Source organism: Tinamus guttatus, unplaced genomic scaffold (genome assembly GCF_059628265.1).
Source record: "Tinamus guttatus ecotype Peru unplaced genomic scaffold, ASM5962826v1 Tinamus_guttatus_pri_ptg000211l, whole genome shotgun sequence".
In the NCBI taxonomy this organism is placed as follows: Eukaryota; Metazoa; Chordata; class Aves; order Tinamiformes; family Tinamidae; genus Tinamus; species Tinamus guttatus.
In genome coordinates, this window is record NW_028288745.1 from 3,166,772 (window position 1) to 3,190,525 (window position 23,754).

The 23,754-nt window shown below is 35.5% G+C and overlaps 1 protein-coding gene across 2 annotated transcripts in view; it reads left to right on the forward strand.

Moving 5' to 3' along the window:
- Window positions 1-23,754, forward strand: part of KCNT2 (potassium sodium-activated channel subfamily T member 2) — a 123,372-nt gene that overhangs the window by 8,949 nt on the left and 90,669 nt on the right. For both annotated transcript variants that reach the window (XM_088524392.1, XM_088524393.1), the window contains exon 2: window positions 22,284-22,363. In XM_088524392.1, the coding sequence (XP_088380518.1) occupies window positions 22,284-22,363 (80 nt within the window). The remainder of the gene's footprint in view (window positions 1-22,283; window positions 22,364-23,754) is intronic.

Below are 23,754 nucleotides of genomic sequence, written 5' to 3' on the forward strand. Positions count from 1 at the left end.
AAGTAATCTACCAAGTTGGCAAAAAAAAGATGACTTTACTTACTCCTGTGCATGGGTGCATACCGGTTTCATGCTAGCTCTAGATTATAATTGTGCATGTGGCTAGCACGAGGATCACATGCCTGGTAGAGGCAAGATTTGAGAAACAATTCCAGCTATGGGTTAGCTCTGCCAGGAAGTCCTATCCCTTCTGCAATTCAAACCTCTGATGTTCTGCAAAGAAAAGTTTGCTCTTTAGCTATATATGAAGTTGAAATTAACAGCAGTTGACTTTCTTCAAATAGTCTTCAGATACAGAGTTTCTTCAGAATATAGCAATTGTTGAAATATTTATTAAGGAGTAAACACTATAAAAGAGCTTCATTCTTTTATCATTCTCAACAGCCTAAAGTGTTCTAGGGGGTTTCATATTTTTCCTCTCTATTTTGTTCCCCTGCTGTGACTAAAGAAAATAGCAGCACACAAAAAACGGTGTTACCAAAGCCCAAACAAATATAAATGGCAGAAAACAGCACTGCCACAAACTGAGTTGCAAATGGAAGACCATGGTTATATTTGTTCCTTTTTTGACAGCCCCATTAATACTCCTGAATATTTTCTGACTCTGCAAGAGTCTCACCAAATCCAAAATAAGCCAAGGGCACAGGTCAGTTGTCACTATTGCCCTGTAATTCTCACTATCGAGCACTGACATTTATAACAGAGATGGACTAAAGCCTAAACTCTGTATTTAGCTGAATGTGCCCTTAGGAAGGGTAAGCAAGCTATGGTTTCACTGCATACAATGTAGCATTTGATTACCTTCTCCAAATGGTTTAATCATTTGCACACAAATGTCAAAACAACTTCTAAAAAGGCATTTCTGTAGATGTCCATTTTTATTGATGTTTTTGTTCTCTTAGTAGTCACTCAAAAGAGACAACATGAAATGGAACAAAGTATTCTGTAATGTGCAGAGGTTGATTAATCAACCAGGTTTTATAAAGACTATTAAGATCCAAGAAACTTCCCCACCCCCAGGAGTATTATAAGGATGATAATCCAAAGAGGAGTGCCAGATACCCAATATCTCATTGCCATTGAAGAATCCAAGTTTTACAAATTGAACTCAGATATTGACCCAAATGGTCATTCATTTTTGCACTGAGACAACGAATTGCATGGAAGTTACAATTTTGCTTGAAATTTTTTTTTTAAAGATACCAACTACATTCAAAATGCATTGTATTAATAAAATCTTCAAAATTAGTTTCTGCTTCCCATTTTTCCTCTTATTTGGCAGTTTATAGATCACAGTCCAGAGTCCAGGCAAAATATAACAAAGTAAATTAAATCTGTGCTGACATTATAAACTCATTAAATACAATGAATTGTGGCAGTTACTGGTTACAAGCGCCATAGTGATGGGATTTACATGTGACCAGCTGAGTTTGTCCTTCAGCATGTTTCTTAGCAATGGGATTTTAGCATGACCTCAGAGTATTGCATGTGGTGAGGAGAACAGGATCAGCTACTAGAGATGTTTCTGAGCACAGAGGGAGCATTTTCCAAGGGATCAGGACAGTAGTGCCACTTGGCAGTGACAGGAAAGGTCCTATAGTGAAAAGAGGGAGCTGGAAGTAGCATCTTGTATTGCCTAGATACTTGACAGTTGATTATCAGAGTTCCTAATATCAATTCAGCCATCCATAAACTGATCTCTTCTTGTTTCCCTGTTCTGCTTGAACAGCCTTAAAAATACACACATAGCTCCTAAAACAAGATGATGGAGCAATGCCTCTTTAGCCCATCTCATCAACACACTGCCTTGACTTTCACAGCCAAACTCCAAACTTTGTATTCCTTTGGAAACTTACATTTAAGAAAAAAATAGTTTTTGTAGTGAATAAGTTAATTTTGTTAAGGCATCTGTATATTAAAAAAATATACAGGTCACATTATAGGAGTTACTTATTACTATTTTGAAAAAATTAATACCAGGCACACAACTCTACGACTCACTGCTGATGGATAACACCAACATGTCTGCTCTCTGTAATGGGAGGTGCTACTTAAAAAATGACGACAGCTTTGGGCTTTTAAAATTTTGTTAAAACTTGTAACTTAACTTTTTCTTAATCTAATGGAAAGGCAATTAAAGCCATGTCTTTTGAAGACTAAATTAATGAGGAAGTATAATAGATGACTGACTAATGAGACAGATGTATTTGAAATTCATGATTCCATGTACCTTGTTAGCTATAAAGACACAGTATCAGGGAGATATTTTAGAGATTAGAATAGCTTTTAACATTTGTTCTGTGTTCAGCATTTCTGAATCATTACAACTCCTTAATGAAATATGCAATATTTTTACTAAAAAGTGTTAAACAATCATATACTATGCTTGTACAGTGCAGAAAGTTACATTTGAAAAGAAGAAAGTTTCATACTGCAGTTAGATATACCAAGTAGTATGTTATTAAGTTGCAGATATCCTATGAACTTTATCCTCTCATTGGATGGTAATACTGGAGCCAGAGGACCTTTAAATACGAGAGAATAAAGAAGTAAATTGTGCAGTAAGTATTAATGCACAATTAATGCATTATTTTAGGAGCGGGCATCAGCATGTGTTAAACCTTCTCCTGTTCATTTGATAGAACAAATTGAGTCTCTGGTAAATATCTCTCTGCAGGAAACGTCAGGCAAGACACCTGCATCATTTAGGATCCTTTAGACAAAAGTGCAAAAACAGGCACAGACCAAATATATATAAACATATATATAGTAGGTGTCTTAAATCATCAGCTTTATTTTTTGTATAACTTAAGTGTGATTGGAGGAGACGGGAAAAAATAGCACACCTCCCAGCATTTCAGGGGAACTGCAATCCCCGTTTCGGCTCGGGTCATTACTTCTTAGCCTTGCTGGCACATTAAAGGCAACTTCTAGCGTATTGTAGAAGCATCTGCAGGTCTTGACTGTCTGGCTTTGTAATTTAAGTGACAAACCTTTTTTTTAGGGCTACACTGGCCATGGCAATGTGTAAAAAGCAGGCACACTTTTTAACACTTCAGCTATATATGGAATCTCAGATAACTTCTTTGTAGGCCTGCTAAAGCATCTGTGAAGAGTTCCAAATATGTTCAGTTTACAATCTGACAAACTGCAAATCAGACAGTTCCTCCAGTAATAATTTCTCAATCTGAAATGAACTAATATTGCTAATATAAGTAAAGTACAAGCAAATGAGAAGTTGAGCAGAGTACAGAAAATAGTTTGTAAGCTGCTACTATCATATTGCTTTGGAGGTCATATTTTTGCATCCTAAACTAATACATTCCTCTTACTAACAGAAGAAATGCAGCTTCCAGAAGAAACATTTGCAGAAGAAATTTGTGCTTTACACAGTCTAACATGCTACTTCTATGCTTTAGTCTATTTGTTGATAGAGATCAGTACAAGGTTTTTCAAATACAGTCCAAAAGATCATGGTATAAAATACCTTTAGTTTCTGAAATTTCAAAAACTAGTAAAATCTGGTATAAGTAGTTTTAGGACTATTATAAATGAGAATCATAGAATCATAATGGTTAATAGCATTTTTCCTTTAAGAATACTACAGGCTATGACTGGAGTCAAGAAAGAACTAAAAAGCAGACTGTTGTACATTGGATTGTTTTCCTCCAAAATGGAGTTCATGTAAGAATGATGAGAATTAGCTAGAAAATGATTTTATGGGCAAAAGACTGCGTACATTTTACCATATACCTTAGTGAACAGATTTCAATATTGGCTCTCAGTAAATATGAAGAGAATATTTTAGTCTTTCCATCAAAAAAAACCCCAAAATGCTAAATTATGCTAAATAGCAGTTTCTAAATTGAAAAGGAATTTAGAAGTACTTTTTATTTCTATGGTCAAGTAAAGATTAACTGCAAAAAGTTTTGCACCAACCAATTGCACCATCTTTTGCTTTAGGTAATAATACAAAAGTGTCAGCATTCCTAATTATGAAAACATAAAGAACCTGTTAAACTTATGCACAGATGAAAATACCCCCAAACAGCCACTTCATTCCTTCTTTGCAGACCCACTCTTTCACCTCTGAGAGTTGAGCTTATGGCTTGGGGAACTGAAATACCAAAGCTTTATCTGTTCCATACCCTAAGTGGACTCCTGAGGAATTATGATCTGTGCAGCAGGACTGCAGAGCACTGCATTAGTATTCTAGAACACCTCTTCTTGGCTAGAGTTTCATTCCTTGTGTGTCACCTAGTATTCATCAAAATACTGTAAAAGCATGAAATCCACATGAAGAGCATTAGCCATTAAAAGTGTTCTGATGCATGTGAGAAATTAAGGGGAGAGAGTCACATTTCAAGATGAACTGTAGAGAAACTGTCATCTTTTTACCGTAAATATTACCTTGTACTGAAGCTAGTCCTGTTAATTTCAGTGGAAATAATTATAGGTCAGTGTGCTGTTTGATATGAGTAGAAGGGAATATTTGCTGTTCTACAGATGGTATACCAGGCAATACAGTATAAAGCTTTATGAAGGAACTTATCCCATACATTTTTTGAATGTATGGGACAAAATAAATTTCATTTCCCTTGTCATTGTGATAAATATAGGCATAATAGGGTTAAAACCAAATATAATACATCTGAATGAATGCCCTGTGAATTCACACTTTTTTTTCCTGTTATTAAATGTGAAGTAATGGTTTACTACGCTATTTTAAGTCTGAGTTTTGACAGATGGACATAATGTTTTAATTTGTTCTTATTTAGTATGGACATTCTTCAGGCAGTTTTGAAATATTACTGTTCTATATGTACCATGGTGAGAAAAGAGAAAAACAAACAGATACCAAAACAGTAGGTGGACACTGTAACACTTTGATTACATATAAGCCTTAAGCAACTGCCCCCTTCCAAACACTGTCGTCTTTTAGCTCGAAGGTAAACAGGTTAATGCAGAATAGCAGAAGTCCCTGAAATCCAGATATGTAACAGTGTAAGGCATTTCCATGATCTCCTTTGATCCTGAATTTGGACTTGGAAAGTATCCCAGGCTGGAGATAATCATATCAAATTTCTAACTAAGGCTTTTTTTTTTTTTTTTTTTTTTTTGAAAAGGATATCAGGAATCAGAGATTAGCTAGCATTTAAAAGTGGTAGTATTTAGGTGGCTAAGATTTGCTTTCTGCTTGTAATGCTGCAAGAAGGATCCCTAATCAAGTTACATCATTCTCTAGCCATACCCCAAATGCATTAAATCTTACTCCAAAGTCAACCTGAGATTTTGATTAAAAATTATCAGGATAAGTTTCAAAGAGTGAAATTACAGTGTTAGGTTGATTCTCAGAATAGACAGAAACATAGCAGTAATAGATGTTTTAAAATTGCTCCAATACAAGCTTATTTATAGTTTGGTGATTTTCAGAGTCATGAAAGATTGAGCCAAAGCAGCATAGAAAACTTCCTGCTGGTATTTGATCATCTCACCCAGAATATATATGAGTCAGAATATTAGATAAATACTGAAATAAATAAGATCTATAAATGGTTTAGGAACATGAAACCATTTTGATTAAGTAATAAATATTCAACTATTATTACTTTCAAAACAAGATTATCTTCCCTCAGATACAGACATGTGAAGTGAAATTCTACTTCTATTTGTAATGTGATTGTAGTCTCACTCATTTCCAGTGGAGAGGCTGTTTGCCAGTAAACTGGAATAAAGTTACTCTATTGATAAATAATTTTATTTTCTACTGCACAGAGCTACTGAAGAAAAAAAAAAGTGTTTCTGAGAAAAAGAAAACCCCAGACCTCCAGCTAGATCTATTTAAACTCTGAGTCTCAACCAAATTCAAAAAAATGTTCTCTCAACAAATATCTCTAAACCAGTCATTATTTCACAGCTTTACTAATGATAAGAAGCTGGACTATTTGGGGGAAAAAAGGCGATTTTACAGTCAATCATTCTAAGTCCCCACTGAGAGAATCTCCTTCAGATTAGCCCATGTAATGTTTGTTTTACACTGCTGTGAGGTACAACGTTTTTTGTGGTGACATTTTAGAGCTGGAGCACTGAAACAAAGAAGCAACCCAAGACAATACATTAAGTCCAGACAGAGGAAGGATTTGACCCAGGCAACAGTAGGCTATATTTTCCTCTTAGCTAAACATCCTTAGAGCAAATGATAACATGTGTACAACATAGGAAAAGGGATACCACTAGGCTCCTGCTTTTCTACTGCAGGCAATGAATTGAGTCTTAAGCTTTCCATAGTTTCTCAGACTGTTAGATGTAGCAGTGTGGGAGGGGAAGAAAAAGATGATAAAGACAGACCTCAGGAATTTGAATTTTTGAATCATACAAACTTGGAAACTTCCTATTTACTCCTTTTCCTTATTAAAAAAACTGTATATACACTCTGATTTCATAGCAAAGAAAAAAAAAGTCTAGAAAAGAATGAATAGTGGGATAGGAGAAAAAAAATAGACATTCTCTTTTACATTCTCATTACCAAAATAGACATTTTCTTAATAAAGAAAAGAGGGTAGAAAAAGCGTACATGAAGTAGGGCTGTAGTGACTACTCCGTGCTTATGGCAGATGAAGTCTTAGCCTCATTGAGATCTCAGCACAGATCTCAATTTCACTTTATATATTAGTATATAGGGGAAAACAGTCTTTTAAAAAATAGTAATAACTCCTGAATATTTACTTTTTCATTCCTAATACTACCTTTTTCAATACTTATTATGCTAAGACAACTGCTTATCATAACTAATGTCATTCTTTATCTTCTATTATATATTTAGTCATAAATTTTTAATAGCAAAGACTATTCTTTTGTTCTGTGTTTCTCAGTGCCAAGCAATGTATTAATCTACTAATCTACTAGAATTCATAATGTTCTGGCAGAATAAGTGATAATAAAGCTGTTTGAGAAGCATTTCTGCAGTCAGGGCACTAAGAAATCTTTATTCAGACAAACTTAACAGTGAATTCTGGTTAGCCTGGGTCTTTGCTTGACTAGTCACTGTATTTATGCAGCAATCTGTTGATTTTGCTCTTACCTCTGCCTGTGAGCATACTAAATACTTTGCTTTCTCATACACATTACTGATAATAAAATATTCTTAACAGAACATACAAATGTATTTGTATTATCACTTGCAGCCCACCTGTGTGTTAGTGTAGCTGCAGGACAAAATGGCTAGTAATTACCTTTTTTTGATTCTGTATTATCTGTGTAAACTATCTGGACACCTAATATACATACCCAGGAACAGGCAAAGATATGACAGCTTTTTCCCCCCCTCCTCCCCTTCACCAGTAGCCTGTCTAGGCCTGTCTTTGGCCCACTGCCAAATCTAGTCTATCCTATACTTGAAGGGTCTGTCCCATTTCACCAAGTATTTGTCTCCCTTCTGTGACCAGATGAACAACAATCTGGTTAATAAATGCTAATTCCATTTTTAAACTACATATTCAGTATATTCACACAATGAGAAGAGTTGAAATACATGAATTTATAAGTTCATTGTGGTGCAAGAAATGAGCATATATAGGTTGCAAAATGCTTATTCATTGTTGCTGGCCAATGTTATTTCAGTGTGCCTATGTCTGGCCTCAAGGCAAGCAAATATTAATTTTATCTCAATTAGACTGCTTCTCCTTTATGGGTGCAAGGAGCCTCTGCTTTGCTACATCTATAAGAGGTCATCTGGCTTATTCAATTAGGATTCTCTCTGTTCTGGCTACAGGAATGTTTTATATTCCTTTAAAAAGGCTTTTATGCTATTTTATTTTTTTTCAAGTTATATCGTCTTCCTAGTTGGGGAATTTTTTCCCCCCTCTGACTAAGAATAATTTATTCTTATTATATTAAATACATAAAAAGATGCTATGTTTTCTATAGGCATAATGGTATTGTTACTGTAAATTCTTTACTAAGGAAAGAGATTTTGAAAGTGTTAGTGCTATCTACTCTGTTTATTTACTTTTTGGGTTGTTTACTTTTTTTCTCCTTATAATAAGTATTTGATTTTGTATCTTCAGTATCAATCTCTAGAGAACCTTTTCAAATGCCTTATGAAAATTTAAGTACATGATGTTCATTTCAGAGTTCCCCCTTATCTATCTTTTCCAATTATCTCATAATGGAGCAGAGTGCTACAGCTCATACTCTATTTATATCTGTCATTTGTTCATTCCTAGCTTATTCCCAGACTAAATCCAACTTGTAGGTCTTTGCACAGGTGCCACCTATTCTTTTTCATCTCTTGTTGACAATCTAATCAGTATTCATCTTCATATCCACAGGGAGAATGGTTTGTTTGCCATGATGCTACTTAGCACAATAGTAAGAGAAAATGCTGGATAACAGAAACCGTGCTAATTTGATGTCCAGCATTGTAACATAGTCTCTAGGCCTGGAAACTCTGTAGCAATACTGGAATACAGCAACTGGAATATATAAAACTTGGCAGAATTATTACTTGTTAAGGAACATTAGCTGTAAATCTGGGACTACTATCCCCATGCATGTTGTTCACATAGTTAGGAAACGCACATTTGTGCTAAAAGTGTAGCTTATCCAACACCACAAAGTATTCCTTACTAAGGGCAATCTCCTGTCAGTTTAAAGTATTAAAGTTCTTTTAATTTAAGTACCAGTAGAACTTGATCTCTGAGACAGTGTGCTTTGTATTAAATTCAAATAACGTGTACACATAAGAGTACATAAAGAGAAGAAACAAAGTAGGAACAGAAGAGGCAGGAAGGCACCGGGATATATGGAAATTTGCTTTTGAACCTCATACATCTACCTACTATATTTATTTTTAATTGCATTTGAATACAATCCAGAGACCTAATGATCAAGGTCTTAGCACTGCAGAGGAACATAGGAATGTTCCATTCTCATTTTGGAAAGAATGGAACAGAAGTCAACATTCAATGGAATATGCACTAAATAGTTGGAACATAGGACCAAAAAATATATATATATCAATCAATATAAACATCAAGTAGTGAGGAATTCAGTGTATTCAACTGGCCCAATCCTGACAGTGTGCTTTTTAGAGAGAAGGAGATTTAAAGCAACAAAACTAAAGATGCAAGCATGACTGAAAGAAAGAATAGACAAGGTTACAGTGCTGCCAGAACAGTGGGTTAGTAGCCTTCATGTGCACTTATCCATTTGTGCAGATAGAGCAGAATGAGGGATTCAGCTCTTAGCTGTGGGTAACTCGTTTCTTCAGAATCACCCCCCACAGTAGATAAACACGGTATTCCCAAGAGGAGAATTTATATACCAATCGTACTTGTACTCTTCCCAAACATAACTCTGTGCCCATAAAAAGGATTAATTTTGGTTTTATGAACTCAGATGGAAATTGGGACCTGTATTATGCTTCATTTTAATGAGCCAACAGGGTCTGTTTCAGTTGACTGTAAATTTACACAGGTGAGAATTAAAGCTGTAGGAGTTCTAACTCTCTTAAGGGTGAAAGTTTTTATCATATTAATCTTTTGCCAGTCCCATTTGGCTTTGCTTATCTAGATTTCCTTTAAAACAGACGAGTGGCCACACAGAGTGTTTAGTCAATTATTTGGCAGACTAAATTGGCCTCTTTAGTCAGTTTAGCAGACCATAGTGAGCCATAAGGGGATGTACATAAAAGCAGAACTAATACATACGGGTAGTTATCTTGATATAGCCTTACTCTGGTATGCTCTTTTCTGTTGCCTACATCAAATTCCATTCCATTCCCATAATTCTCTCTCCATTTTAACCATACCACCAAGACAGTTATTACCAAAGCAAACAAAAAAATATTGATAACAAGGGTTCTTGGTGTTCTGAAGTACTGAGACTTTTACACTCGTCAACTATATAAAACCTTATCAGGCAGCCTAACAGAAGCAGTGACTAGGGACAGCAGAGGAAGAGCTATACTTTCTTAGACTGGAATAACCTGTGTTTTTGAAATGGACTTTGATTAAATGATTATTGCCACAATCAAGCAAGTGATAATTCTTCTAAAACTACTCCTGTAGGATCTCCAATAGAAAAATAGTGACTAATATATAAAAATTCATAAATTTGCCAGGAAATATTTTATGTACCTTAAGATCAGTGTTTAAGAATTTAGTCTATGAAAGTATCACCTATTTTATATAACTAATCATAATTATGTAAGACATAATAAACTTGTCCAGGATTTAGAAGGAGACCAAAAATGAACCAAACTGATTAGTTTTCAAATGCTGAATTTATAAATATATGCCTGCCAATTGCAAAAGATCTGAATGGGTATGCAGGAGAAAAAAAAAAAAACACATCAGTTAACAGATACTTTACAGAATCAATGGAAGATTTTCCTAGAAGATACATTCACTGAAGGATCAATAGTGGAAATTATATACATATATATATATGTAAAAGCAGAAAAAGTGTTAGTGGTCATGTGGACAACAGTTTATTATGCTTAAAATCAAGCTTTGATTTTAAGCATAATTACAGATAACTACAGATAACAAGTTTCAAAATAAAGATTAGATGACACCACAAACAACCTATACAATGATATTTACAGGCGCATTGCCATAAGAATCACACTGTTTGGCTTCCGGACAAAAGTTTTGGTTATCATTTCCCCCATCCACCCTTTTCTTCTATTATTTTCATTTTCATCTGTGATAGTGAGACAGGGCCACAAAACAGAATTGATCCATATACTTTGTGACAGCAAGGTTATGCCAAAGTAATTTTTAGCACCACTACAAAAAGGATGGTCTAAATCACTGTAATTCAGTCTAACATTTCCACCACTCAGGAGCACTGGTGGTTTCTTTGCATTGATTATGATAATCACAAAAGTGAAGGTGAATGTGATTGACAAGCTGATGCAATTGCAGGATAGGGGAGGGAAAGGGAGAAATGTTCTCCAAATGGGGGAAAAAAAAACCCACAAACAAACAAAAAAATACACACGTGTGTACTTATTTTTAATAAGAAGAGATCTAACTTGCCTAGAAATCACCCATGAGTGGAATCTCCCTTTTGGGAGATATCACATTCTCTACCTGGCTTACACTGGTCATAAAACAAAACAAACAAACCCACCTACTACGTTCACAACATCTCATCACAACATCTCACAACTGTCTTTTAACAGTCAGCACAAGTCCATCTTACATGGCTGACAAACAATTTCTTGTTTGCATTTAATTCATACACAAATTTGTACTACCTGGTAACATACAAATCCAGTGTGAATTAGTGAACATTGGTAAGTTTAATCACAGTTGGCAAGAAGTTGCATTATCACATGCAGTAGACCAATTAATTACATATTGGTAAATAATCAGCCATGTAGTTCTAAATATGACTCAAATGGTTACTGCATCTGCAAAATAAAAACTGCCTATACAACTTTCCTGAGAATGCAAAGTACCTGATAAATATCAAATAGATGATTCACTAAGGACTGCTACTGTAGGGAGATCCTTAGTCTACACTAAGAGACTTTCTAATGTATTTTCATTAACTGGAGACAAGTATTACTTTTAAGAGTTTTTCCTAGGGTGGGTGTTTTTTTTTTTTTTTTTTTTTTTTTTTTTTTTTTGAGGGAGTTGTGTGATTAAAGTTCAGAGGCATCATATTAGTAATGCATCATAGGAAATACAGAAGGAATTTCCCAGGCTTCACTTTAAAGATGGTTATTAGATTATCCGCAACTGCATTATGTTCAGATGTTACTTTCTTTAGGTTATTACTTCTGGACAGATGGCATAATTATAAGCCTGATGTGCAGATAATTGTTTTAGAGCAATAGGCCAAGCTTCAGGCTTCAGTTGTCCTGCAGATACCAGTCACAAACATTTTGTGGAGATTGCGGCAGGGGGAGGGGGAAGGAATTAAGTTTTCCTTGGTTTTTGTCTTTAAGAAAACAGCTTTAGAAAGCAGAAGAAAATGCAGAGAATCCTGTCAGTCGAATGGACCAGAGAAGACAGATAGATTCCTCTAACCAATCTGGGTGCCTACCTTCTCTAATAAAAAGAAATTTCAAAGGAAAAGCAGGATTTTGACATCACATATTGCCATTTTTACCCCAACTCAGAATATTTTGTTTCTGAAACTTACTAAGTTGACTTACCACATCCTGAAATTGCATTTTGAGACAAGTCTTCTGAAATTCATTTCTGACTTGACATAATTATGCTGTGCATTTTTTCCCAAGAAACAGTCAATAAAGTGTTGGTTATAATGGAACAATACCAAACATAACTAACATAGTACAATGAAAACAAAAAGCAAAAGAGCTATCAGGCATAAAGGAATAATAAAGCAAGGTAGCAAGGGGGTACAGTGGGAAGAAGAAGAGGGAGAACTTTGTGGAATATATCTTTAGTCTCACACTGATCTGCCAGTTTTGCTGATGATACACTGTGGAACTGAAATAGAATATTTCTGTTAAAAGAGAGTAATGAAATATTTGAAGCAATGAGGACATGTTCTAGTGTAAATATTCTTACCACATGTTCATTTTACTCAACTCTAAAGGAAACATTCTATCAAACTTAAGGGGAATCTAGCATAGTGTTATAGTGTTAAAGGTAACATATTAATGACTCAATTATCTTGTACACTTGGTCAGTGATATCTGATTGAGATTCACCTACAAAGGTGATCCAGATTTTTTATTTTTTTTAAATCCATCTGTACTTTTTTTTGTTCTTGCTACTCCATTTAAAAACAGAACACCTTAACTGTATTTTGAGTAAAAATAATAATCAGGTAAGCAATATAATCTGCAAGTGTCAAGCTGCCTTGACTCAAAGGTGCTGGCCATAAATAAAGCACAGTCAAACAACATGCATAGTAAAAATGCACAAAAACTGTGGTAGGTGCATTTTGTATACATTTGGACTGAAGGAGCAAACTGAAGTCACTTCTGCAGAACACTAAGGCAAGTAGTATGTCCCTAAAGTGAGGATCCTCATTTGTACCCTTCCCAGAATTTGAACCTTCAGTATCTGATCCAAGAAAGAGGTAAATGGCAACAAGAGTTTGCAGTGATAGGCAGTTATTCTGTTGGATTTTCTCTCCCCCTTTTAAATTGGGTGCAGCTAACACAGATGGATGTTTGTTCGTAATTGGAAATAGATGAGTATTTATTCTGCAATTGAGGGAGGAAGAAAACCTAGTTTAGCTAACAATATTTTTTAACTAAACATTGATATACAAGTGCCTGACCATTTAATGATGCTAAAGATAGAACTAGGCATGTAAAATTAGCTGTTAGTGTGTTCCTTTTGATTTTCAAAGAAAATAAAGATGCTTGTAGACTTGTCCGAAATATACTAAGTAACAAAGCTATGCTTTTCAGTACAATTTGGGAGTTTGGTATGTGTAATGCCAAGAGCTACTAATAGAGCTTTGCTATATGATTTTATAGTCAAAAGCTTTTTTTTTTTTTTTTTAAAATATTTCCAGGTACTGTATTTTGCTTAGTAAAACCCCTATTCAAGTTATTTTCCTCACACTTACAAAACAATGCTATATTACAAATATCTTAAATATTTCTAAGACATAATACATTACACTCATATTTTAATTCTTCATGAAATATATTTTTGTAATTGTACTAGGTACAGTTTTCTCTGCAACTGAATGAAGCCGTTTCATACATTGTTTTCTTTTCTGTCTCATGCAATCTTTAGTGCTGCAGTCGCAGCCAAAGGGGTCTAACTAGCCTACTGATGTCACTAGTCAAGGGAATGATTCCTGCTAATGAATGTGAGTAGTGGTAAGATTTCCATTTCCCAATTCAGTTATAGGCCAACAAAAAATTATATTAGAAGCAAACAGGAGATAAGCACAGTGTGTAAATGACATGTTTTTGTATGCTCAACACAAGTAATACTCCCTTTCTGAAGGGTTCTGTAATCAAGTACGTAGCTAATGCAATAACTATTGTTCAGCACAACTTAAGTGAATCAAATTCATCACATTCATCCTGTGGTGAAAGGCCATCATATATAAAAACATCACTTAAGGCATCCTTTAATCACTGAAGTCATCATTGTTTCTACTTTTTAAGCATTTGTTTCTTCTACTTAAGCACTCATTTATATTCAAACCATTCATAATTTTGTCTTAAACAAGTCTGTATAATCATTTCTGTGACCACCTGTTCCTATCTTTGTCTGGATAATCTCCATGACAATGTCCCTCAAGTGCTTAACTGCTAGCTATATAAGAAGAAAAAAAAAATAAATTGAAAGCATGCAGACTGAAACCAAACACACCAAAATCTACTGTGAAATAACATCATATGTGAGGTGTTGGATAGCAGTGATCCAATTGTGTACCTATCATCCATCTATTTTATAGCACATATAGTGGATATTTTAATACACTGTCACGATGAAATTTGATTGCCTGAAGAGAGCACTTTAAAGGGTCATAGAGAACAGACAGGATAGCACCAAAATACCCACATGACATTTATGCAAAGCTACAGAGTTCACTGGAGCCTTGATAATTGTGGGCTAATACTAGAAATAGAAAATTAATGAAATAACCCAGGAAGAGAGGGAAGCTAGGCTTTTCAGAAGGCTCAGGTCTTTCAAGATCATAAATCAATGGTTTAGCAGTAGTAAACTCAGATATCCATGACATAGGACAGCATTTTGATCGCTAGGAATGCCAAAGAAAAGGAATAATTTTGTGTGTTCCTATTAAGCTAAAAAATGAAGAGACATGATACTATGGATAGTTTTGACTAGAGGTGGTAGCAATTTGTCAGGAACAAATTTAAAGACAAGTACAGATGCTGGCTTGCTCTTTCAGGACAGATCAAAGCTTTAAAAAAAAAAAAAAAAAAAAAAAAAAAAAAAAAAAAAAGGAGTTTTAGAATTGTTAACAAAGAAATATAATTGCTGGTGCTATGGAAGAGAATGACTTCTCCCTGAAAAAGGGAAAGCAGAGATAAAAATGAAAGAATTTGACCAAAGGCAAAAAAGGTTTGAAAGGAGAAGAGAGCACACGAGCAGCCACATAAAAAGGAAAATTTGTGCTGAGTTCCCAGTTGCAGTTAGTGAGAGTGTGAAGAACAGAGTGTTGAAAGCAAAGGGAATGTGAATAAAGAAAAGAAGGAATAGAAGTGTGTGTGCCATTTCCTCTATGTTTTCAAACAAAAAGTAAAATTCTGTAGTATGAATGAATTTGGGGTATCCAAACAAGCTGGATCATACTATGCTTGCCTACCCATCTCCAAGGGATGGGGCAACAAGCAGGAACAGTGTTATTATATGAGAATAATCTGCCACCTTACTCTTGCTTTAGCGTATCAACAGACGATAGGGACATGTAGTTGTGATACAGAAGAATAGAGCATGTTAGACACACGAATCCTCCTCCTCACAAGGCGGTTTGTTACTCATGAATCACCAGCTGTCCTGTTGCCTATCATAGTAAGGCAACCTTTCCCTGGAATCAAAAATTAAATGTTTGTTGAATGGTAAAGAAAAGTTGGTATAGAAAAATAATCTCAGTAAAATAAGAGAAGTTATCCTGATGAAAATACATTTTGAGAAGAGAAAAAAAAATATAAAGCCACAGTGTTCTGGGATGAGTTACTGAGATTTTCACTCCTCTGGCAAATGCATAGTTAATTCAGGTTGACTGTGGCCAATGTGTCTAATGCACAGAAGTTCAAGTGTCTTTTTGACAAATAGTTACTAGCACAATAGTTACTAGCACTATTAAGAGACACATACACACCTACAAACCACTTCCCCCAGAAGCAAAAAAAAGCCCTGAAAGGAAAAGACACAAGCCAAAAAGCAACTAGAAAGCAACAAATCCCCTGAGGACAAGAACCTCTCAAAGAGCACCTTCCCTTCCATGCTATGCACATATATTTGACAGAATTACACAGAATAGGATCTTAAACACATGAAGGATAGCTCAGAGTGCCATGGTGTTCAGACTTGCATAGTTAAAGAGCCTCAACAGAGAAAGACTTAAATTGCAACAGCTGTGTTGTATATATATCCTACAGGTGGAATATTTGTGCCCAGAGGTTAAAAAAGTAAATTCCATGTACAGTAAATTCACTTTAAGAAACTGTGCATTTGCTGTTTTATCCCCTCTCCCCCCCCCCAATAGTTTAATAAAACTTGTCAGGTATTTTCCTTGTATAATTTTCTTGCTACATTTAGCTTAGAAGTACACTTTTCCTTAGGGCATCATTTAGATTTGATTTGATGTATTAACTTTCCACCTTAGGCAATACATTTGACTTCCTATTGCAAGTTTGTTATTTGTAGGGTCACTAAACTAGAGATGGCTTTGAGATTTCTTTTCCCCATAGTAGCATTGTTTTCTGTAAGTAATTTTTTTTTTCCCTCCTTCATATAAGTGTTTCTAAAGACAGGGAATACAGGTTGCAAATTCAGTGATTGCTGCTGCACCATCATAGCCATGGTGATTTTGTTTTGTTACTGGTTTTCATGTGTGTAGGATGGAGAGGATAATTTCCTTCTTAAATTTTCCAAGAGGATTACAACCATTGCAAGAGTGGATAATGCGGAATTTTAAGAGGAATAAAGGATTTTTAATTTAATTGAAAAGCATGTGTACTACCCAACATGAAATCACAATCACTTAAGTCTTAACCTGGAATTTTCTAAGGTATAAATGAAATGGTAAAATGTATACAGTGATATTTTGCAGAGCAAAATTTGGAAAGTAGTTATTCATTTAATCTTTCTACCTCAGTATTAGATTGCAGCCATGCACCTGTGTAGGTCTTATGAAAATAATCACTTGCCTCAGTTACATGAAAATGAAAAGGTCCATGAAGCTGGCTAATAATCAGTTTTTAAATGTGTGTATGCATTTATATGTAATATATACATGTTACATATTCTAAGGAAGGAAAAATAAGCATTTTAAACAAATAATGGCAAACATTTTTAGTATTTTGTCTGTTGAACACTTACATATGAAGTATGCTTTATATAAGAGACTTGTGGCAGTAGGTTCAAAGTTTTACTTTACAACCTGAAAAAAAGGTCCGTTTAGCCTATTTTCTGGTGCTATCTTTGTTTTTGATTGGAATAGACAGCAGAAGGGAGGAAGTTATCCTGTAGTTCTGCAGACATACAGAATGAAGATCAGAGAACATTTTGTCCACTTACAGGCATGATGAGGGATAGCCTTTATGCAATGTCACTTAATTGTATCATGTCATTCTAGTTTTAAACTTAATCATACTGCATTTTTGTAAACAGTGATAAAAAAATTGAATAACAGTTAGGAGAATAGTTGGCAGCAATTTTGGAATCTTAGAGCAACAAGAATAAGGAACAAAGTACAGATCAAAACATTAATCTTGCAGTTAGTGTTTTAGAATCTCATTTGGATATCATTTAAGCTTAGCAAAAAGCAGTTCAGACTAGTCACAGATTAGATAATAAATGTAAGTTTGAAACAAAGCAATTACAGTTCTAAAACTAGTAAATCTGCAATAGTTAAGTCAACAGGAACACCTGGGTAATATCTTCCTTGTATCCAACAGACATAAAGGAAAAGTTATTCAATTCACCATTGCAAGAAAATGTTTCCTTTCATAATGAGGGGAAGAATTAAGGATAATAAAGCAAATGTAGCTATTAGATCTTAATTTAAAACCTGTGTACTTTCTAATCATGTCATTTAAGTACACTATTTTCACTTAGCATAGTTAAGAGCCATAGGGGATAATGTGCCACAACCCACTAGCTGTTCTAGCTCTGTCTGATTGATGGTGGCGCAGTAGGCAGAGGGGTCTGTAAGGAACAAGAGGCAAGAGCAGAAGTAGAATGCAGAGGCAGAAGGCAAAACAAACAATGCAAGTGTTTCACTACCTCTCAGAACTCAATGTTCTGCATTGTTGACAGTTAAATGACTAGATACTGGCAATATAGTCCAAGACAGGATTATATGGGCATAATTCTTAAGAACTCTTGAAAAAGACACTTCTTAGAAAAGGATGCTATGTGTTTATTATGAACAAATAGATAAAGATGATCTTTAAACTTTCACTTTAATTATTCTCCACTTTTTGGAAATCATCTTAAGAGAATGCATAGCCATATTGCAAACATGTTAGATTGTATCAGCATGGCACACAGCAAATAGCTCCAGCAAGGAAATAATTTTAAAAAGTGTCCTAAGGTATTCAGAAAAGCATTATGGTCTTGATCTCCCAAACTCTACAAGAATGAACTACCAAGTTAGGTAGCTGCCAGCTGCAAGAGAAATAGCATCTCTTATCCTTCCAACGAGTGGAAGCAAACAGGGCTCAGAAAAAATTACTACCACTTGTTTTGAGTTACTGTTGTATATCATAGAGAAGAAGTGAAAAACTTCAGAACTTTGTTTTCTGCATGCTCATCATGACCTGTGCAGCCAGAGACTGATTTCCTACCAGGAACAAACAGAAGGCTTCCTCAAGTTAAGTACCAGTAATGGCACTTACTGCCATTTCTTTCAGCACAAGATGAAAGAGCATCAATTGACAAGCAGTCTTGCTCTGTCATATTGATCTCGATGGAACAAATAGGCATAGAAAGCCAAATCTGTTAACATGGCCATTCCTCTATGCAGCTCTAAACAAATCAGAGCTTTTATTCAGTGTTCTTTGAAAGGAAGAGAGCTTCTGCCTACAACAACCATCATTAAAATACATTGCAAATGTAAAATAAATACATGGGAAGAGGAAAAATGTGAAGCACAAAAGTTCTGTTTCAGTTGCTTACACTAAATAAATGGAATTTAAAAACATTTTAAAATTGTAAAATAGTTACATTTGTTTGGAACTAAATTTCAAACAATTATTCTGTTACAGCAAAAATAATGTATTCAGTCACTCTTGAAATATCTTGCTAAGTAGTGCTTAATGAGTCTGTTAATATCTGCTGCACTATTGGACAGCATAATAAACAAAATGCCCTAAACATTACTCAGTGAACCATCATAAGCAGCCACAGTATTTATATTCCTGCCACCTTACGGCTGTGGCCATAAGGCATATATCCAAAACAATCTCAGTACAGTATATAAATTGAAGATTTATAGGGAGTAACAAGAAAGATTTAAGTTTTAGTGATTCAGCAGATTTTCTTCCTTTTGAGACTATACTGGGGGTAAGGGGACAAAATAAAACACCCTCCAATGCAGGATGACACGGGTCGTGTTGCTTTCTAATGTGTTCTGCCTAAAGTAATGTCTGTCTTGCAGAATATTCACTGTACTGTCAGCTATGCTAGTTACAGATTAAGACACAAGAAAGGCAAGAGACAAACCCAAGGACATCAGGGTGTACCGAGGTGTGTGCACACAGAGGGGGCTCTCAGTATTTTAACAATGCCATTGAAGGGCACAATTTACTTAAGCCCCTTTCCCAAAACACTTATTTTCTAGGCTATACCTTAAAGAGAAAAAGAGATAGAACAGAACAAGTACTTGTGGCAAAATTGTAATCTTTAAGAGATTACAAACATTTGAGTAGGGTGGGCATTCTCCCTAGAATAAAAAAACAAAACAAAAAAGCACACAGAAACACATACACCCCCCTCTACCCACAGAGGTGAGAAAAACTGTATCCCTGTATCCAGAGGTCTCTATCCTGACCATTGCCAATGGCTCCGTAAAAAAAAAAAAAAAAAAAAAAAAAAAAAAAAAAGAGAGAGACAATATTCACCTACTAGCTCACCTAGTTACATTCACCTAGTTAGTAGGTAGTCAGCAAGATACTCTGCCTTGTAGTCAGACATTTGTTTATTATATTGATTCTATACGCACAATCATTACACTTCCTGCAAATACAGGAGGCCAATATAGGTTTTGCTTAAGTTTAAGCAGCCAGGGCAGGAGAAGGAGGAGTTGAAGACAGGAGCAGCGTTAGCCGCATTCATAATCCATTTTGCCATGGAAACTGCCGCACTGTGGAGCCCCAACCTGCTCAGAGCGCCTGTTGCTAAGGGAAGGCAAGTCGAAGGAGACAGCTGCTGGAAGGCTATCAGAGCAATTCCTAATGGTAGTGATAGGAGGGTGATTAGCTCCCACATCCTCTTCCCTCATTACCATTAAATCATGGCTTACTATTAACATGTTGTTCTTGCCTGGTAAGCGACTACTGTAATTTTCTTACCTAAAATCTGAGATGCTAGTTTAAAATGCATAAAAATAGTAAAAGCCACAGACTCTGTGCTTAAATAACACCCCTCAGTTCAATAGCTTGTGCCACTTTGTTTACCTACCAAAATATGTCCTTGAAAAATAAGTATACACACTTAGCATGCGACAGCTGCCAAGTCAGGGGAAGTGTTTCCCCACTAGAACTGTCATGGAGTTGACAACAGTAAGCATATTGGGAAATGTGCAGTGAAGAACCAAAGCAGAACTTAGGTTATCACATCCCAGATCTCCTCACCTGATAGTTACCCCCTGGACAGCCTTCCTTTACTTACCTTAAAGTTCCCAACTATCCAGAACCATACTGTTAGTGCTGCCAGCAGCTCCTGCAATCCTGAACAGCACTGCAGTTCATTTAATCTTGGTAAAAGCTCAGAAATAGGTTCTTCTCCCTCTAATGGCCCTTTCTTTGAGACTGTTGGGACATTCCTATGGATCAAGTTCCTCAAATTATGCAGCTCCTTTTAATTTAAAAAGGGGAAAGCAGATAGCTTTCACCTCTTTCCTAATGCTAACCACTTAAAAGATCTTACCTAAGATGAGGTAGAACTAGGTTTCAAGCAGGTTTCTAGTAGGAGCCTCTCTTTTGTTGAGCACATACTGTTGCATGGTAATTATATGCAAGTTTCTGAAGGTTACCCAACTTGGCTGCAATGTATACAAATGCTTAAAAATAAGGTTCCTTAGGTAGGAAGCAGTGTAATTTTTTCCCCATAAGGAACACTGCAAACCACACCAAAACCAAGTGACCAACTAAAATTAACATATCTTGGTTAAGTGGGTCATAGAAGGTCTTCTTTTACGAAGCGCTGACGTTAGCGTGATAATATCTAAACTTAAGATAATAAGCAAGCATTAAATAAAGTCATATTTTCTCAGTTGTCATTCCTCTTGAACCCAGATTGTAATTATCATTCACTTACATAGAGTTATGGAAATACACAGCATTAGACAACTACTTAAGGTAAGGGATAGAATAAGGGTAATACTAAATCATATATGAGTTATTTCAGCAATGGATTCACATATAAGAAGGAAATAACTAAACTCTGGGAAAAATATACAACAATATCTAACAAAGAACAATAATAGAAAAAAGATTACTGGTAAGAAATTCTTAAAGGTCAAATGCATATGTATTTCTGTCCTTCAGTGTTGCAAACTTGCAGCACTTACTGTGCACAGAGAAAGTGGGAGCTGAGGAAGGAATTCAGTTTTACTGTGCTGCCAGTCTGTTCTTTACTAAAGTACAGCAGTTCGGAGGGCAAGAACTGAACTCTCAAGAAGGTGTGCTGGAGCAAAGTGAAAGGTGGTGCATTGCTGGAGGAGGATTGGGACTGCTCAGGCAGATATAGTCATTTGGACACAGCAGGGAGTTCGGAGAAAGTGGAGCTTGTGTGGCACTTGGATTACAAGTGCAGCCTCACACCTCTGGAATGAGCCAAGTGTATTCCATAACTAACACCCTTACCCAGTTGCTGCACCAGTTTTCTCCTTTCCAGTTTGGAAATGCCAAATGGAAGAAAACCATCCACATCCTGGGAAGTTAGGTGGGGAAAGGGGGAGTCATTGCTGTTGCTTTAGAAAGTTGTGCAGATCAGGGAGATCAGTGTATGCACACCATAAACAAGATGAGAAGAAGAATCATTAAAATGGCAGTTTAACATGAGCTGAGTTAAAGTGACAAGAAAAGTTAACGTAAAAATTGAGGAAATCTTGATAGAGATACAGATGCTAGAATAACCTTCCAACAAAAATATCAAAAACAAGATGCTTCTGGCTTCATGATACAGAGTGTTCAAGTGCTATGAACATAATTCTACATGAAAAGGGGATGAACTAGATGAAGTCCAATCTACCATTACTCATTCAAATCCCTGTGAGCTTTTGGCTAGACACTCTGCGAGTCTCATTTTATGGGGTGGGGGAAGGAAAGAAGTTATTGGGGAAAGAGTCATTTTGAAATATTATCATTTACCTTTTCATGCTGTGTTCTAATACTTCCTTTTATATTTCAGGGTGCAAGTTGAATTTTATATGAATGAAAATACATTTAAAGAGAGACTGAAGCTGTTCTTCATCAAAAACCAAAGATCAAGTAAGCAGTTTCTGTTAGGCGTAATTTTGATACTTTGGGTAAAATCCAATTCTATTGGAGACAATTGCGGAGTTCTCACTAGTTTTGTGCTGAACTAAAATTTTCCCCAGGAGCAATCAGTCTTACTAAAATGGGGAAGAAAAAAAAGAAAGTCTACAGAAGTAGATAAGTGTTTACTCTTATTATTAGTTATATTTAAAATCTTAATCTGTACAGCAAAACAAAAGTTTGGAGAGGAAACTGATGGGGAAACCATACCAACTTAGTCTTCTCAAATGTGTTCTCAGTTAGAAATGAATTCCATGCCTTTCAGTCCAATTTAAGGCAGCTGCCTTGAGGTATATGCTTGAGTTCATAGGCCCTCATAAAAGAGACCATCGAAGAACTAAAACATGGCTATATCTGTAAAAATATGAATGCAAGTGGTACAGCCACTGGTTAGTTATCTGCTTGTTACTAAATTCAATTATGTTCAATGTGAACATAAGTCACAATCCACAAAACATGAACAAGTTTTTTTTTTTTTAAAAAAAAAAAAACACGATATGTTATATCTTAAAAAAGTATTATAGAAATACTGGTTTTACATCACTGAACAAGATCTTAGTTGGGCTTTCCAATTATGATGGAAATGAGCAAGTTTAACTGGGTTTACATTTAAAGTGTCACTGTTAATGCAGTATGAGTTCTCAAACAGTTCTGGTGTTTTTGTTCCCCTCTACTTTTCTCTATAGAATGTTGTGGTTCTCTTTATAATTTTCAGCCTCTGCAGTTGTGGATATATCATAACACGGAGTAAGAGAAAACAAAACACATCAAAAACATTTAACAATAGTGTCAACCAGCTACAAACAAATGATGACATATTGGGATGATTTGCTTGTACTGGGCAAGCTGACACACTGTATTATCACTGCTTAAAATGTGTCTCAAATGGAAAAGTGAAGTTCCAATTCAGTAGAGAAGGAATAAATAAAATAGCCATCTCTAGGATATGAATTATTAACCATATGCTTTAATCCAACTTCTAAAGCCAGCTGCTACTAAGATGAATTTGCTAAAAGACAAAACATGTTGAAGATTTATTAGAAACTTCATCAGGTCTATTACAATTACCATAGTTACCTGATTTGGAATTTAAAAGGAAGTGGAGGGAAAACAACAATTGATAGAGATGCAGCTGAAAGGAATAAGAGGAGGCAGTGGTAAAGTTTTCATCTGCCATCCATGTCACTCCCACTTTGAATCAGATCAACTCTCCAAACTGAAGGACTAATCTTCAAAATGCTTGTAAAAGTAGCAGCAAGAACTTGTAACACAAGTGAAGGTCGCAAGCAGTGCTGATGAAATTTGATGCATCACTTTATACATAAAATTGCATTAAAATAAGA